At 38.7% G+C, this 18,683-nt stretch overlaps 1 protein-coding gene across 1 annotated transcript in view; it reads left to right on the forward strand.

The window, feature by feature from the left end:
- Positions 1–18,683, forward strand: part of ntm (neurotrimin) — a 98,118-nt gene that overhangs the window by 53,800 nt on the left and 25,635 nt on the right. The window contains exon 2 of the mRNA XM_076161344.1: positions 9,843–10,075. Within this exon, the coding sequence (XP_076017459.1) occupies positions 9,843–10,075 (233 nt within the window). The remainder of the gene's footprint in view (positions 1–9,842; positions 10,076–18,683) is intronic.

The following is an 18,683-nucleotide window of genomic DNA, read 5'->3' on the forward strand; positions in this document are numbered from 1 at the left end:
TAATTTAATTGTCCTAAGGAGTTTAAAGTTTTTACTTCTGCCCGTGCTTTAATGTTTGTTATCCAGAAAGTGTTGAAGTATTGAGCTTTTTTTGTGCCTCTAATAGACACCATAGCTCATCCACCCACATCCGCTGACAACACCCCTTAAAGTAGCGGAACAATAAACATAGGGACTGCAAGGTGATACTTTCCTTGACAGTTGAACAAGAACTCCAAGACAGCGACATGGCACTGTAAGAAGAATTGGCTCCATTTCTTTGTCAGCTTTCATTCCATGCTCATTTGATCCCTGTTGTGTTACATGTTACATCTTCTGACAGTGACATCAGATTTCAAGTTCTCGCTATATAGTTGGTGTACTGCAGTTTCTATCTAATTAATTAATTTGCTGGCTGCTTGAGGTGGTTTGTTAGTGAGGATAAGCAATAATTGCACCTTGGCTGAGCGAGCTACTGTATATTCACAGAACATCAAACACAATCAATGGAATATCCATTTGAAATAAAGTCGTACCAGCTGAATTAAGCATCTTGTAAGCTAAAAGGGATTTCTCAATCCACTTCAACATTGTAGGGTTTTGTCTTTTATGCTTCATTTATTTTGTGTGCGTATCCATCCCAGTAAACCACGCTTTTTGCAAATGAGCTGAGCATTTATTTCAGCCTATTAAGATGTTATTATACTGCATCATGTACTGCGATGCACAGTATGAAGTACCTCTTGAGTATAAGGAGGTGGGTGCTGACTGTGTGGGCTTCACATTTCAAAAGCATGATTTCACAATTTAGCAAGCATAGGATTCCTCAAATTTGATTCAAATGAGGTAAAGTGTTTAAACAAGGCATGTTAAACAGATTTACATGTTCTATTTTAAAGGAACCCACTCTGAAATTCAGTTTATCCTTTTAAAGGGTACATATTATAATAGTTTACATGTTCAAAATGCATACAACGTGATTTCTGATTCTTACAAAAGCAGTGTAAAAGAAAAAAACTCTGATCCTAAAATGATCTTGTTGTATTATTAGAACCAGTACATTTTTAAATTGAATATATTTATTTACTTATTTTGTTTGAATGCACTGCTAATCTTTACACTGGCCAAATATCAGCTTCCTCTGTGGAATTGTGAGGAAGATGAGCTACAAAATAAATGTACAAAATTAACAATCAACAAACAATGGAAGCTTCTATTCACTCCATATTTCCCTGTTTCATTACTTGTTGCAATGACAATGCAACAGAATGACGACGCACACTCACTAACTCATCAAACACACACACACGTTTGTGTGTATATAGAGTGTCCAAAACCCACATGCACAGGCCAGACTCGCCTCCTGTGACACTTCACTGGGATTTCATCGTATTGTATTAATATGAAACACTAGAGGGATAGCATAGATACACAGGTGGGAGGGAGAGATCCCACCACCACCATTTATGGAGAGCACGTGTGTCTGTGTACTGCTGATATGCAGTCCTGCCTATATTGTCTTTCACACACCTCGGACATTATCTGAACTACTGCACAAACACCAATGTGCAGATAAAAGCATGATGTATGAAGGCCACAGAAAGTGAAGTCCACAGGGTAGTAATGAGGTAAACAGCCTTGTTTAAATGCAACAATGTCTTTCACATTGCTCCTCCTTGCTCAATCTTCCCATTGAATTGACCTGACACTGGTAACGAACTACAAATCTGTGCTAACAGGCTACACATTGAAGCGCAGCAGTTGTACAAATGGCTCAGCAGTTACAAGGATTCATTCCAGCAATGATGAGTTGAGTATTTGAAAGAGTAATGCTCCTTGGAAGCTGCCCAAGCTTATATATTACAGCTATTTGTTACTCTCAAGTGTTGTGGCGCTTAATCACTCCTGCCAAGTCTAAATAAATATATAAAGAGTAGACTCCCTACTTGCAAAGCAGTCATTGCTGCTGTTAAAGTTGAATTATCATTTAGTTGAAGTTCACATGTATCTATCCTGTGGGCTTGGATAATTAAGTCAATATTTTTGAGACATTAAGATGATGTTATATCTTGGCAATGTACATTCCTGAGCTGCTCTTGAATATGAGGAGGATCATGGCTGTGTGGGATTGTGAGCATAATTAAGTCTTCACACCCAAGATATTAGAATAGGACACTTTATTGATATGAGATCGTGATTTTGTGTATCCTATCAACACATGGTATTAGGAGTAAATCCAGATATTGATCCTGATCTGGTGTATTAAAATATATGCTTGGACAGGGGTCACATTTATGGCAGCAGAATGCAGTAAGCATTAAGTCTAGAGACACACATCTGGAAAAAATAGATTTTGGCAAAAATAGAAAATATGTGTCTCATAATGGTGAACGTTAAAGGTGTTGATGTGGGAAGAATGTCAAAGTATACAGGGAGAAACAACATGGTTGGCAGTGTTTATGCTTGGCTGAAATATACAGACTTCTTTCTGACAGGGAGTAAATTCTTGTCATTTGTCATTCCCTCCATTTTAACTCTGATGTTGCAGTTCTGCCATGTGGTTTGGTAGCTCAGATGCCCGCAGGCTACAACAAACATTCACTCCTGCAGCCAGCACTGAGCTACACAGACTGGTGATAAGCTGAGGACAATTTAAGCAATCGTTTTAATGTGTCTCTCACTGTATGACCTTCACACATAGCCATCACATAATGTACTTTTAGCTCTGCTGCGCCATACAATATGGGACATTATCTTATTATCTTATTACTTTAAGTGACGCTTCATCTATATGAAGTATAGTTTGAACAAAATGGTATTGGACCATAGTTGCAGCTCTATCAACTGCTCTTCAGTTAACATGTATTCTGTATTCATGTATTCTTTCTTTCTTTGATTCTGAATTTGTTACCATTATACTGCATATCAGTCCTGCATTAGGAATTATATACCTAATAAATAAAAGAGGTTCATATGTAAAACATTGTGGTCTTTAGGTAGTCTGGAGCTAATCATTCATTTCAAGTAGATCCATTTAACTCTTTGAGAGAAGGTTAGAACACTAAAGAGGGATTGATGGTGTTGCATGTCATTGTGGTGTTATAGTGCTATAGTTTACTTTCCCTGTGTGATGATCTTCATGTAACTGAATAATTCAAGAACAATGCATAATAGAGCCTACATACAGTTCATTAGCATGACTACCCTGTAACAGTATAATCAAATGTTGCATTAGTCGGTGCATATCACATATTTTCATGCTCTAATTTGCATTGAGAGGTCAATTTCGAAATCTTCTGCCATGCCTTAATGGTCAAAGATAAAACAACATTCTACTACACAGCAGCTATAGGTACTCTCTCGCGTACTTGCCTTACATTGCGTGTCTAACCACTGTGTAGCTGGGCAAATGCATACAGTATGTTACATTTTGATACCGTTTCCCCTTGAGTGAAAGTTCACAAGGAATGTGGTTTCCTGTAATATAATAAATCACCTTTAAAAGATAATTTTGAAATATAATAGGATGATAGGCAATGTTATCAGGTCAGATATCAAGAGAAGAAGGCCATTATGGGATCCATGACATGTCATTAATCTGACTAAAATAATAAATTAAGAGTATCTACATAAGAGCCAGCTGATGCTGTTCTTTCAAAACTTTGCAGTTATTTTAATGAAATACGCCATTTACTTACTAATCTTTTCTGAACATAAATGTTTTAGCAAACAATAGTTTGCATGTGGATGTGGGCATATAACACCTTCTACTTCCAAAGAGGAGCATGATAGAAAAGTGTTTCTTTGGAGCAGTTTGTGACACTGCATGGGTGAGGAGATCAGCTGCTTGGATTTCTTTCTGTAGCTCAATTAGAGGATGTGTGTAAACAAGTGAAGTTATCTTTACTCCAAGCCTGTGACAGACATACTAACTGCTATGAAAACTGAGAGGCAAAACAGAGCTCAACTGTGCCTGATAACAGTGTGAAACATTAATTAGAAAGACATTAGTTTCTGTGGTAATCAGAATATTGCTGTAATGTTGCTGTTGAGATGGACCCAAAAGCAGAGACTCAGGGGCAGATTACATGTTAAAGTGACAGGCTTTACTTGGAGTCCAGGGACAAAAGCAGAGTTGGCACACAAAGGATCGGAGTCAGGTAGATAAGGCAGAAAGGGTAAGGATGAATCTGAGTCCATAAGCACAGTGCTGGGGTCAGCAACATGGCTCAAGCTGGGCAGGTGAAACAGGAAGCAAGGACCAGGGCTCAGTGAACCCCAGTGGCTGTGAGGAGACATGACAGGAGATGTTAGCGCAAAGTCAATACACAGGAGAATTGGATAATGCAGGATTAGTGTATGACAATTACCTGTGCTTGCAGGTTTAATTGTTGGTCTTGCTTAAGGCCAGTATTGTTGTTCTTTGTGTTGACTAATCTTATTTTAGTACAGAAATGGCCAAAGTTTAATTCACTGGCATTTTGCCAGCAGCAATTTGAAGCAAGTTGAAAAGTGGAATATGGCAATCAACACACTTTAATGACTTCAAATGAAATGCATAAACATAGCCTGGTGTGTTTGTTGATTAGGTAATACATCTTACATCTTGCGTCTAAAAAATGTAAGCCTTGTTTGTTTATACTGTAATATAACAACATATGTTGACTATAATTTAAACTGTTTTGTATTAGTCTTTGCTTGCGTAAGATGTAACAAGTTTCAATTTCCCGGCCTACACACTAGTTCAGACACATCTAAGCAGTACAAAGCTAGTGTGTTTGTTCAGTCTTCACGTCAGTGGAGTTTGCCAACTTAGTTCTTTTGTGTCAGAATGTGTATAGTGGGCCTAGTGTCAAAACGGAACAGGCATTGAATGAAAAGTGGAGAAATAATTAGTTGTTTGTCTCATACTCAATTCTTAGTGGAACATTTAGGACTCCTTGAAAAGTGCATTTTAATGAGGTTTTTATGCAGGTGAACTTTGTGGAAACGTAGGTATTTATTTGAATGGCAGACATCTTTGGCAAACAGGTGGTCTGTAATCCATAACTTTATCCAGCAATAGAAAAGAAAATAAGGATGAGAAAAAAAAGGAATCTAAAACTCTGTATGAATAAGAGCTAAATACTTACAAAATACAATTAGGTGGAAGCTCTGAAAACACAGTTGCAGTTTTCAGTCACTGAAGGACGTTTGCAATTTCATTTAATGTGTGCAAACTAGCAAACAGGAATCATGTTTTACAGTATTGTGAAATTGTAGAGTAGAACACTTTGATGAATTCCACATTTTAAGTGCATCTGAGCCATTAAATTGTCACATAAATATCTTCAATTACAGAATATGGAAAGAGACGATGGTTTCATTCTTCCTAATGGAGCTGCTGATGACCAAATATTTAACGTTTACTCCGTTAGTCCATAGTATAAACAAATCCTGCTGGTGACGTGTATTACTGGAACAATTTGTGGCATGTATTTTTAACAATCTACACTTAACTGTCATACAGCACACAAGATAGATACATGAAGATAACTGAGATGGTGTTTGCTCACACTCCCAATTTCACGTCTGCACTTCCTGCTTTCAAGGTTTTGAGAGGTTTGACAATTTGTTTGGATTAAATTCTGTTTATCTGTGCAGGAGAGATAAGAGGAAAATATATGGCATTTAAAATATTTATCTGTCCCTTCTTCTTGATTCTCGCTAGAGGGATTTAGCCAGTGAGCCATATAGCTCTTTTAACAATAGCAGCCTAAGGAGAACCATGATGTGTATACTGTTTACAGCACATGTATACAGTATAAACTATACATATATATTTATAAAATTAGATATCACGACTTTGACACTTTCTTACCACTACACTACTACACTATTTTGACACGTCACTATGTGTCATGATGCTGAGGATAACATGCTTTTGAAATTCATGTTGATTATGTACATACAACAAGTCAACACCCAAGTTGCCTCTCTTTTTTCTCAGTGTTGCATGTAATTACTATGAACGCCATCAACTGAAATGTCATTTCGTATGTCAATTTAGTCCCTTTTCATGCTTGTCACGAGCGTGACAAGTGTACTCCCACTCACATAACATGATTTCACAGAGTTTCCCATGAATTGGAAATTCTAAGATGGTGTAAAAACAGTGCCAGGATACCTGCAACTGTGTCACTGACCCTCTCAAATGTAATGAAAATCACTGATGGCTGTTTTTTCATAGAAAGTACTGACCATAGCTCTGACCTTTGAGGTTGGTGACTCATGATGAGGAATATTGAGCTCTTTAAAATGTATGTGGTCATGATTGTTTGCTAAATATTGTATACCAATATGAAACATAGCTGCTGTTGTTGCTGTATGGCCTAATTCTGTATTCCCCGTAGCTCGGTGGTTGATAATGATCCTTGCTATATTCAGGGAGAAAATTGATTCTATGTTCCAAACATCACCTATTGACATGTGGGCTGGGCTGGGGCTGGAAGAATGAGCTCCTTTGTCCAAAATTATTTTCCTCTGTAGGCTGTCAGGATTCATGCTTAGGGACAGGGTGAGAAGCATAGAGTACAACTGCTACCCCTTCTCCTTGAAAGGAGTCAGCTGAGGTGGTTTGGGCATTAGATTTGGAGGCCTTCTAGCTGCCTCCTGGGGGAGATCACAGGGCAGACGCAGAATATGCTGGAGGGATTACTATACATCAACATGTAAATGTTGGTAAAGGGTAAATGTTTCCAGGACTCAGACTTGGATAAACAGAGGAGGGTTTAGCTCATTGTCTCTCATAGAGCTGCCATTCTCTCCCTCTGTTGAAAATTTGATTGAAAACAGATTGTTCACTAAAACCTGTTTTCATCTGTACTCCTTGTCTGTCTGCATTAAGCCGTGTGCTATTGCAATACCCCATCTGTCATTGCCATGGTAACACTCACCACTTCCTTGAGAACATTAATTATTGGAGACAGAAAACACAAATATACACCAGTATTGAGATGCACAAAGGCTGCCCAACTCTTTGCAAGATCCTTGGTAGTTGGAGTGCATCTCAAGTACACATGGATTGTGCATAACAATCAAGTTTACTAAAAGTGCATACACTTTAATTATAAGTAAATTGAAGGTCGCAATGTGCTAGCCTCTTGCTCCCACATTCCCTTATCTTTCTATAAAGAAGCTTCAAAATCATTTTTCTAGGTATTTTATTTTATGCTTTCAGAAGATGTAAACAGATATGATCTCAATAGAGATTACATAAGCAAAACAGCACTTCAGCGACAGTGGCCATTGAGAATGTCTATACCAAAAGCGCAATACACTAAAAGGTGTTTCTGTGTTGTCTCATAACCTCACAGTCCTCTGATGATCAACAAAACACACCTTCACACAATGTTTTAATATGACAGCAAATAATTGTGGTATGAAATCTGGGTGTTGCTTTCATGTATATGGCTCACATGTGATCAACCAAAAATAAATCTAAGCCATACAGTTGATTGGTCACTTTACTTAAATGGAAAGTTTTTGATCAAATTTCTTGTGCATTCTAGTAGAGAGGAAGCATTAAAAAAGCATCTGCCTCTCCACTCTGCGTCACACACATGAATACTCCACCACCCTCCACCACCCATGAGACCACTTCTCTGAAAGTGCAGAGCTCTAAAGCAGAGAATAAAGGCTTCTTCTGCTGATTTGCCGTGTTCATTTTGCTTATACTCCAGAGAAAGCAGTAGAAGATGAGCTCTGTTCTAATGAAACATGGTTTAGATTAAGAGAAGACAGATATCATTTTACACCTTTGATATTGATATTTTGAATTATTACGACTTGAGTCCTTTTCAGCTTAAGTTTACTCCCATCGTGGGTGATCGTGGGTCCATGCAGGGCTGAGGGGCTGCAGTTTCTCAGCCCAGCAGTCTCCAGCTGAATTCACTGATTAGCTCCTCCTCTTTGATTGTAGGTGTGTTGTTGTAATCTGCACTGAAAACCTGCATTCCACACCATGCAGTCTGAGCCATACTGTGGACATTGTCAAAACATACTTATTGCTTCATCAAGAGCCAAGAATAGTGAGCCCCACTGTATGTGACGATAAGCCCCTGCGGATAGTGAACATGTCTTCTACAATACTGACCAACAAGGGCGTTGACGTACTAGATACGCCACACAACAGAGAGGTTGTGTGCTGGATCTTTTCCTGGAAAAGTTTTAGGCTTTACTTTGTATACTTGGATGAACTCACAGTACATGTACATGCATGCGTGTGTCCTTGCGAGGCTGTGACTCACCTCGAAGTTCTCCTCATATCAGTGTACACAAGTATTGATTTCTGTCGAACGCACGTCTACCAGAGGTATTATGTTTTCACTGTGGAGACACATTTAGGCATGCGGGCACTGAGAAATACATTTACAGAACAGAGAAATTAATTGACTCTAGCCATTATAAATAAAAACTCAACATTGAATCCATTTTGTCATAATAAATTGATCCCCTCATCTCGCGCACACTGTGATCCATTACTCTGAAAGGCATTGCATCTGTGTATTGATCACACACACCAGCACACACACTCTCGTACACACACACACTAGTTTCTCTTCTTCTTTCTCCATCATAACACCACAAATGCCCTAAGGATGCCATTGACCCTACTGCCTCCACTGAAGTGGAAGTGACTGATGCCATAACAAAAGCTGTGACAGCGTAAATGGAGCCAAGAGTCTTTCAGCTGAAAAGCGTCAAGCTCCTGTTATATCACCACCATTCTAAAGTGTTGATGTTTAAATCCTGCTTTTCAATGCATTGGCACAAAAATATGGCCACTGAAAGTTTAACCCGGATAACGAACAGGAATTTGGCAATCAGTGCAGATGGCTGAATGTGGGATTTTCAATGGTAGGCCGGTCTCTAAGTCAGACAGTTTTTTTCCAGGCATCCTGTCTGAAATATTTTAGTCTGATCCAAAGATTTGTCATCAGAGTACAACAGATGCAGCTCACTGTGGTAACAGTCAAAGTTCATTGAGCCTTGTCCTGTATCAAAGTAGCACTTTGTGACTCGTGAAGCCAGCCTGTTGTAATTGCAAAAGAGCACAGCGGTGCTGTTTCGACTCATTGTCTCAATCAGCTTGAATGTCAGAAAACGAGTGTGTGGGCAATTTAACAAAAGAAACCTGATGACAGCAAAATCAAGCAAGAGTTACATTTGCATATGTACAATGTTGTTTGTTAGAAAGCTTGTTGAGACATTGTCAATATCCCAGCAAACTGCTGAAATGGTATTTTCATTATTATGCCTAATACTGTCAGACTATTATGATATATCAAAATTTCATACATTTTACAAGAAACTGATACAGTAGTTAATCCAAATTGTTTAATTACCCGTATTATTAATTTGTCTAAACTGAACAGTATCATATCTAAGGCTAGAATCTGCATATCACCCTTATTTGAGTATGCACACTCAAGTTACTAGATGGGGGATACACTCGTGTTATTTTTTACACTCAAAATATGTCGTCCTGAGCCTTTACAACAAGGATGACATATGACATAAAGGGCAAACGGTGAGCCAGACATCGTATAAAGCAAGCAAATGCATGGGCTGATTTCGCTGATTCATTCTCTGGCTGAAGGTAGCACACCTTCAGCCAATCAGTGAGATGATTACCAGACACTGCTATAGAGAGAAAATGTGCAAAAGATATTAAAGTGTCCATGTGTAAAGGAAAAGAGTCTTCTCGACATTTTCAAGTGTTTATTCAACCTTGAGTGTTATTTTGTATGATGATGTTAATAATGATAATGATTGGTCAAATGTGTGAATTAAAAACAATATTTTCTTCTTCTCTCTTCCAGGTGTGCACAGGGGGACGTTGTCACACACACAGCATGGCTGAACCGGTCCAGTATACTCTATGCCGGGGAAGACAAATGGTCAGTGGATCCCAGAGTGAGTCTGGTGACACTTAATCAGGACGAATTTACCATCAAGATTGAGAACGTGGACATGACAGATGAAGGGCAGTATGTGTGTGCTGTCCAGACAAGCAGACGACCCAGAACCACCTCTGTGCACATCCTTGTCCAAGGTAACAAAAACCTTTATTGATTAAAAAAACACTGCTACTAACAGCAACACTTCTATCATCCATGCTTTACTCAATATTTGCAGGCTCTTTCCTCTTCCTCTAGATCTGTGTGTTGCTTTTTCTGTAAGCTCAGCGGGGCAGCTGTTACGAGTAAATCCACCTACTGGCTTTCATCACATCTAGATCTCATAATGACTTGCCAGTTTTCTAATTACGCACAATCACCAGCATCACACTTAGAGGATAATATATTTTAGAAGTATCTTTTTTGATGAGCAGGTAGATTCTTACTGACGGATGTGTTATTCTTGAACACCAGCACACAAGGCCATAAATAGACAAACCAGAGCTGCAGAGAAAGAAAGAAACAGAGATGTGTACCTGCTCTTTTCCTTAAAATCTCATTTCCTCATTCACTGCTCCACTGGAGCAATTAGTGGCTAAGTGCCTTGCTCAAGGAGAGGGAGGGGAGAGTGCTCCTCACTCACAGTGTTAGGCGAGGTTAATGGAGAATACCAGATGTTAAGATTCTTGGGCTAAGATGATATGTGGAGTTGGGATGGTACACTCACAGAGATGAAGTATGCAGCGAGGTGCTCTGTGCTCTGTGCTCTGTGCACATTTGAGGGACTAGTGAGAGTTTAATGCTTTTAATTTGACGTGCAGATGCGCTTACTGGCATAACAGCATCAAATAACATTTCTCAAGTTTGGATGTATTAGGTAGCCAATTTTTGCTGAAATGTAGTACCATGTTTCATTTGTATCAATACAGACAGTGATGGCTTACAGTTATCTGATATTACAAACATGATATGCAAAATGTCATTTCTATTAACTGACATAACTTTTATTTATGGCTCTGTACTACTGAAAAGGAATGCACTTCTGTTGATGCAAATTCATTTTGCTTCAGCACGTCAGTTTACTTTACTGCCCAGTATTAAATTATGTGCTTATGAAATTGAGAATATATCATATAGTTGAAATCTGAGCAGCTGTCTTTACAGTATAAAATTCGAAAATAATATACACAATGATAAGCACACTTGTATAGCACACTTGTATTGTATGTAGTTGTATGCTTTTACTCCGTGACAGCCATGGACGTAGGTAGTACTTTTTGTATGTGAGATATTACTCACAATTCCTTTGCAAAGAACATTTTTAAGATGAAACTAAGAAGATAAAATTGGAAACATACTGTCATAAGACACCGTACAGTTCATTGCAGGAAGCTTCAACATTATGTCAGATCTGACAGGCACTGAGGCCTTTAAGCTGTATCATGGGGCCCTTTCTTACTGATACTAGAAAATGCTTAAACTGTGAATAAACTATCTGCAGTCAGGCAGGGGCTTCCAGCTTCAAGTACACAGGGTTAAAATAGCAAAGGCTTACTAGCAGAGTGAGTTCATGCAAGAGCACTTGAGAACTGACATGATAAGAATCTTTTACCCATTATCAGAACACGTAGATGCAACATATCACTGTTACCAAGCATTCCAAAGCTGCAGATTCCTATCATTCTAAGATATATTGAAACAGACAGATACATTGAATGCACACAAAGAGATGTTTTCTCTTTCTGCTAACCTGCAACCCGAAGCTGCTCCTAATGGACGGTAGTCTGAGGCATTTGGATGTCTCCTATGCTTCTCTTGTTTTTATTTAAGATCCATATTGGAAATAAACCGTTTTCTCCCTTGACCTCAACGCATAAGTTGACATTCTTGTCTGTAACAACCAGGAAAATGCAAAATAATAAAATCCTCTCTATGCTCCCGTAACCTCACCTTTGTGATAATGTCAGCTCCAAGGAGTGGTTCTGGATTGCAGCTAAATCAGGCGTCACATTTTGATAACATCTGCCCTAACTCTCTGCTATCAACAATTACATTAACATCAACAACAGCCTACAACCGTTTACATTTTTGAAACTTCGTCCAAACTTATGAGCCTGCTTCAGGGCAATGAGTAAACGTGTGCTTGAGACTGACTGCAACTCAGTGAAACTTTCAAGATGGTCCCTTGTGGACGACAGAGATTTACAGTAGAGACAACCAATAAAGACCAACCAATGGCTGATTTGCATACTTTCCTACAATCCATTGATGCTCATAATAACACGTGTAGTGAAGCCGCCACAGGTAGATTAATAACGTGTCTCTCTACCAGCAGTAGACACTCTACTCTAGACTCTAGGTTAATACGCACAGGACCAGTGAAAGCCATTTTACTCCACTCCACTTCGCTATTAGAATGAGGCACACTGCCTCAGGATATAAAATGTTTCAGAGATTGTGAAACATAGAGCTCCATATCCTCATTGGTGTGACATTCCCAACATTAACATCTTCCTGAAGGTGACTACTGCTCGCTACTACTGTCTATGCTCTTTCGATCATAGCAGTGTGGACATTAATCGGGGTTTTGGTGCATATACACCTGATTTTTTTAAGATATTGAATACCCGAGAAATTTGAATAATATTGATGATCATGGTGGTGATTATTCGTAGTCAAAGCAGTATTGATATATTAGTAATGTAGTTGATTATGGGTTTGATTTTTACCTTTCTGAATATCTTCCTTGGAATTGTCAGCAGTCCTAATTGGCCAACTCACTTAATATTCAGATATTGTTTGCTGGACATGAAGCATTCCGTCACCATTATATCCTGTAAAACTCCACAGTACCTCCATGTATGAGTGAGTTAATTAAAGAATTATGTTTAAGAATATTCTCAGGAGGGATGTTTAGATGTTCACTTGAGAAGTTGAGGATTAATTTGCTATATTAATTACAGTGTGTGCTCTCTGTGTATAAGCACATTGCCCAAACGTACCAATTCATCACCGTAATTTATTCAAAGTTTAAAAAGCAAAGCAAAGCATTTGGATTTTCTGCAATGTTTTTATGCAATGTGCTTTTATTCAAACTCAAGCACTGTTTACATCACTGTATGTGTATAACAGATCTATAGCTATAAATACATTTGCTGTCAGTTCTCTCTGGTATAATTATTTTTGCTGTGACAACGTGTAAATTAACAAGCTACTCTAATCAACAGATCAGTGAAAGTGAGATTGGCGGAGTGGTATCATTGTTTTTTTGAAGGAGATAAACACTCATCATGGCACTACTTCTGAGTATTTCATCAGAACATCTTTGTCTCTTTCAGTCAGTCCCTGGAGCCCATCATCATAACTAATTTGATTTGAAAAGTCTGATTCAGATAATCTTTATAGTTTATTTACTAAAAATAGCATATTACCAGAGTCAAAACATTAAACTATCTGTTTCCTGAAGAGGAGAACACGCATGAATGAGTTTATTTATCCTTTATATACTGTATATAATGTTGCTAAAACTCTTTTCCTTTTTCTAAATGAATCCCAAAAGACGACATGGTGCCGAAGGAAGGTAAAAAGGAGGTAGTGAAGATTTCCAAATTGAGATATAGACTGTGGCTAGGATGGTTAGGAACTTTCTGTTGCTCCAGAACCCGCACGACTCCCACTGTGATGGTTTTGCTTTCCACGCTTCATGTAAGCCAGGTTTCCAGTTCAAAGAAGAGCTGCATGTTAGCAGAATGATTTTGAGTTCATGTGTGAAATGGTTATTGAGAGGCCACTGATTATTTCCTGCAGCATTTCTGACTAAATGTCTTATTCAAAGACACGCCAGCAGTTTATTTTTTAATTAATTTACAGTATATTTTTGATGGCAGTGCTTAAATGTTCACAGAATATGGTCCAGGTCACCTCTGTGACTATCTAACCTTAAAATGTTGCCCTTTACAATTGAATAAGATTGCTTTGTGAGCATCAAGTTGAAAGACAGAGTAGATACTGTATATGTAGATATTACACAATACTACACGTTGTTTCTTGTTTTTAGCAGACAGTGAAGCTATTTCAGTCCATTGTATGCGTGGGAAAACTTTACATTGTGTTTGTCGCACAAAAAAGTGTATTAATAGATATCAATTTCAGAGAACATCTGTATGGTCAACTGCATGCAATAAATATCAGGTAAAACTTGTGAGAAGTCAAACTTTAGCATGTACAATAACTGTTACCTTGGTAACAGCAAAGCAGCAGTGGCTTGATTGAGGCAGACTAAGAATAATTGAACAGATAAGGTCAGTGGGAGCACAGAACAATGTGTGGGGCACAGCCATGACTGTATGCTGCTGCTGCTGCTGCTGCTGCTGCTGCTGCTGCTGCCACCACCGACCAAACAACACAAAGATGAAAGGGTTTGCTGAACAAAGGACGTCTTCTATTCTTCTACAGTTGACATAGGTGTTATTGAAAGAAAAGCCCTCCACTATAGTTTATTCGTCTGTGCAGCCTACACAGAAAACATTTGATGAAATTCTTCCGTGTATATGAGCCTTGGGTGTGTGTACTTTTGATCGAACGCTGACTGCTTTGTCAGGTTGTCTGTCTGTGTGTCTGTGGATGATAATTATGGCTAGATTTACACAGAGGTGACTGTGACTATCGCCATCGGTACATTAGCGAAAATCAGAAACCCCAAAGTAGATACAGTATTCATCAAGATTGGTTTGCATAGAGTTTGTAAGTTTGTATATAATATGTATAAAGCACCAGTCACATAAGAACTGTGTGAGTCTGTTCTTGAAGAATGACATCGAGTGATTTTGTTTAAACAACTGTCTTAATCCCTTGTTTTTTATGCTATTCATTCCATTCAAACCTTTTTGTGCAATGGGTGGCTGATGGTTTTTATATATCTTTATACACGGTCGCCCATAAAGTTGGAATGATTTTTATTCCAACTTTATGGGCAACAGTGTATATATATATATATATATATATATATATATATATGTTTGTTTTTTTTCTTTGTATTTCATGGACTATCCATATGTATGTCATAAATTCCAATTGCATTAACTTTGAGACATGTTTTTTTTTATTGCCTACAGGCTCTACGTCTTCAAAAGTGAATGCATTGTGGACACATTCACAATTCTCATCTTACATCTCATCTAATCTTTCATAACCTTTAGGCATCCAGCTCATAAAATGTCTATCAAACTGTCTCTCTAAAGAGAGCACTTTGGAAAGTAGGAATATGACAACAATATTTTCAGGGACTCTCAGGGATCTGATTGAAAACAGGCTTCGGGGACAGAGAGGCACGGAATGTAAATGACAGTTATTCTACTTGTCAAAAATACCTGTGCAAATAACAGGCCAGATAATGTGATTTCTTGAAATGTTTATACGATATATCTATTTTGTAATGATTTGAATTAACTAACAGTAAGCATGTTATTATTTTAGGTCTATATAATTCACATCCTGATATTATTATATAGTAAAGATGTAGATAAGAGCAGCACCTGACAAACTATTTAAAGCAAAGCACCAGTTTAACTTTTACAACAATTGCAATATTATTGTCAAGATAGGGTGATCATATGTCCCGTTTTTAAGTATAATAATAAGTATATGTGTCCCTACTTATACTTAAATTACCTTGATTTGTCCAGTATTTTTATGATTCGGGCTATTTCCGGTAGTTTGTTTTCTCTTTAAAGGTGCATGCGCCGAATCCACCAAACAATCCCAGGCTATAACATCAATGCTCCGGCCTCATGCTGCCTGTATCTGTCTGCACACTTATCAGCGTACCTGCTGTAAGTGATTAGTGTGTGCACACCTGTAGCTAGTTTGCCATGACTGAAGAGACTTGGACCTTTAACGAAGAGCACCAAAAATAATAAAAATTCTTCGGAAAACATGTGTTGCTCCAGACTCAACTTCTCATTTACACGCGGAGCAAACCAAGACGAAATAGAGCGCAAGTGTGCAACTCCAAGGGCATCTAGATTTTGCGTGGAACAAAATTGGGAATCTGATAAAGTGCATTAAAGTGAAGTGACTTTTTGCTTATCATGCCGTTGTGCATCCAGCGACTGCCCAGCACAAACAAAATCTCGTTCTGTGGCTGCCCGGAACACCTTCACCTGTTGAATGAATGTTGTCACTGTTGAACACTTTACGGACAACTGAAAAATCCATTCAGAGGTTATCCATTGTGAAAGCAGCACCATGTGTTCATTTTGGAATGGAATGCACTGCTTTTTATGAGAAACTATTGAAGGACCATTGCTCCCTGCGAAAGAACCCTCAAGTGAAATAAACTTAGGAAAGCAGAACTGCCTATGAGCCCAAGTAATTGTAAGTCATACTGTGTATTATTAGACCTTGTTAATGATGATTATGATGATGATGATATTGGAAACTATAATTGTGGTGTGCTGGCTTGCTATTTATGACATTTGGCTTGTCATGGACTGTGGGACAGTGGGCTTGTTGTGTGTGCTGTGAGTCGATCCTGTATTGAGCTGCTACAGATCTGGTCAGCCTTTGTTAATATGGGTGCCAGATAAACCAGCATAAAGTATCTCAGGAAAGTGTTGGGAAAACAATGAACCAAAAGAACAGCTGCAATGCTCCTTGGCCTAGATTTTACAAGAGGGATGGAACACAGTAGTGTATGTAGACTTGTATGTAAACTTTCCTGACAGACTTATTAACATAAGAGGGGATTTCACTGTACATACACTATATAAGCCTGACAAGTGTGAGCCTTTGCTAAAAAAAAAAAACACAAGTTATTTTTATTCTATCTCCTAATTCAGCTTCTGATCTAAAGATGTAAAGTTAATTAATGAGGCAAATCTTTGTCAGTGCACTGACTAATCCTCCGTTCATCCCTGCGACAGCACACTCATTATTTCTGCTGCCTTACGATCACAGCAGAGTGCCCAAGCTGTGCTGATTGGATAAACTGTCTGATCCATGTGGGCAGTATGGATCTCACCCCTTACTGTTAATGCTTGATACACAATTGATCACTGTAAGGAAATTCCCTTTTAGTTTGCCATCCACCCCGGGGTAGGTCAGAGGTCACGGTCAGCTTAAAGCAGCTCATTGTGTTGAATGAATACAGCTCAGCAGGAACATGAGCCAGGGTTATCCATCTAAAGGAAGATTTCCATGACCAGCTCACTACACAGCTCCCATGCTGTTAAGACTCTGAAAGCTCTCGCTCTCACTCACCTATCAAGAGAGAACACCAGGAGATGTCATCCAAGATGCATCAACTGTTGGATGTTGGACCTGGATGTTTGTTTGTATTTCATCAGAGGGAATATAAAGACGTGGCCTGGTCTTGCGTCATAATTATCTGGGATGAAACACTTAAAAGTAAATACTTGGTAAGGTAATACTTTTTCTGGCTGCCTCAAAGGCTGTGGTACTGAGTCACTGTACAGACGCAGGGGGAATTACTATCTGAAGAGCAGCAATATATTAGAAGTGTTTACTTTTTGTTTTTCAGTTCAGACTCCACATAACTCTTTAGGTGGCAATATACCCTTGTGCATAGGAGGGCATTCTCAATTGTGCCCAAATGCCCACAGCAAGAAGACCCTTGGTTTAAATCCAGTTTGGGTCTCTCTATGTGGCATTTGCACATTGTGCCCCTGCAGGGTGAGTTTCTTCCCACAGTCCAACATGCTGTTTAGGTTTCTGTATTTCACAAGTGTGTTGCTCCGGATAAAAGCATGTAGCAAATGGAGAAATGTCAATATTTTTAAACCATTCTTATGTTTACCTGCTTATACTGTGTGAGGTTGCAGGGGCTGGAGCCAATCCCAGAGTCTATTAGGCAAGAGGCAAGACACATTCACACTATGCGTGATTTAGTGTTGTTCCCCTTGCATGGTTTTGGGCTGTGCACCATAACTGTGGCAACTGTGTCTCTTCCAGATTTACCTGTTCACAGAATAAAAAGAAACCATACAAAATATATCTCTGATAGTGACTAGACGCAGAATGAGATCCATGAAAAAAAAGCTAAAGGTGCGTCTCTGTGTCTGTTTGCAAGATACTGTAGGACTTACAGCAGGGGTAAAACAAAACTGTGGTCAAAGATGCAGGCAAACAGATGGAAATGGCTGAAGCAGAATCAGTATTTCGAGGGTGTTGGCAATGGTCACAACAACGCAGGTAGGGATGCAAACAGAGATAACTAGGCTCTTTATGACCTGGCAGAGACTGAGGGAAACTGGGTGGTAGATACAAAATTAAGCTGTTCAAAATGGAAGCAGGTGTGTATAATAGCTGGGCGAGTTGGGAAACTCTGGGATAACGGCTGGTAGACAAGTGAAGGATCAGTGAACCTCGACTCATAATACAATTTAATGTGCTCAATCGGCAACGTATGTTAGTGTTGCAATGTAGCAACTTCCTGTAATACTGTTTATATTGAAAATTACCCTATACTACCTTGCGCAAATAGGATTTTGCCACCCTCATAGTGGATAATAGATGTTATTACAATCGACAGGTTGTTGACTTAGGGCATTTTGTGAAGCTCTGCACTTTTAGTGAAGTAATGTGAGGATGCAACTCTGTGGAATGGAAATTTAGAGAATTGAGGCCAACAAATACCAATCCGATTATTAAACACACACACACACACGGACACACACACACACACATATATTCTGTATTTGTATATGCACAGACATAACTGCAAACACACACCCCATATTCAGT

This window comes from Genypterus blacodes, unplaced genomic scaffold (genome assembly GCF_046128005.1).
Source record: "Genypterus blacodes isolate CSIRO-AG114 ecotype Tasmania unplaced genomic scaffold, CSIRO-AGI_Gbla_v1 ptg000111l_1, whole genome shotgun sequence".
NCBI classification, from domain to species: domain Eukaryota; kingdom Metazoa; phylum Chordata; class Actinopteri; order Ophidiiformes; family Ophidiidae; genus Genypterus; species Genypterus blacodes.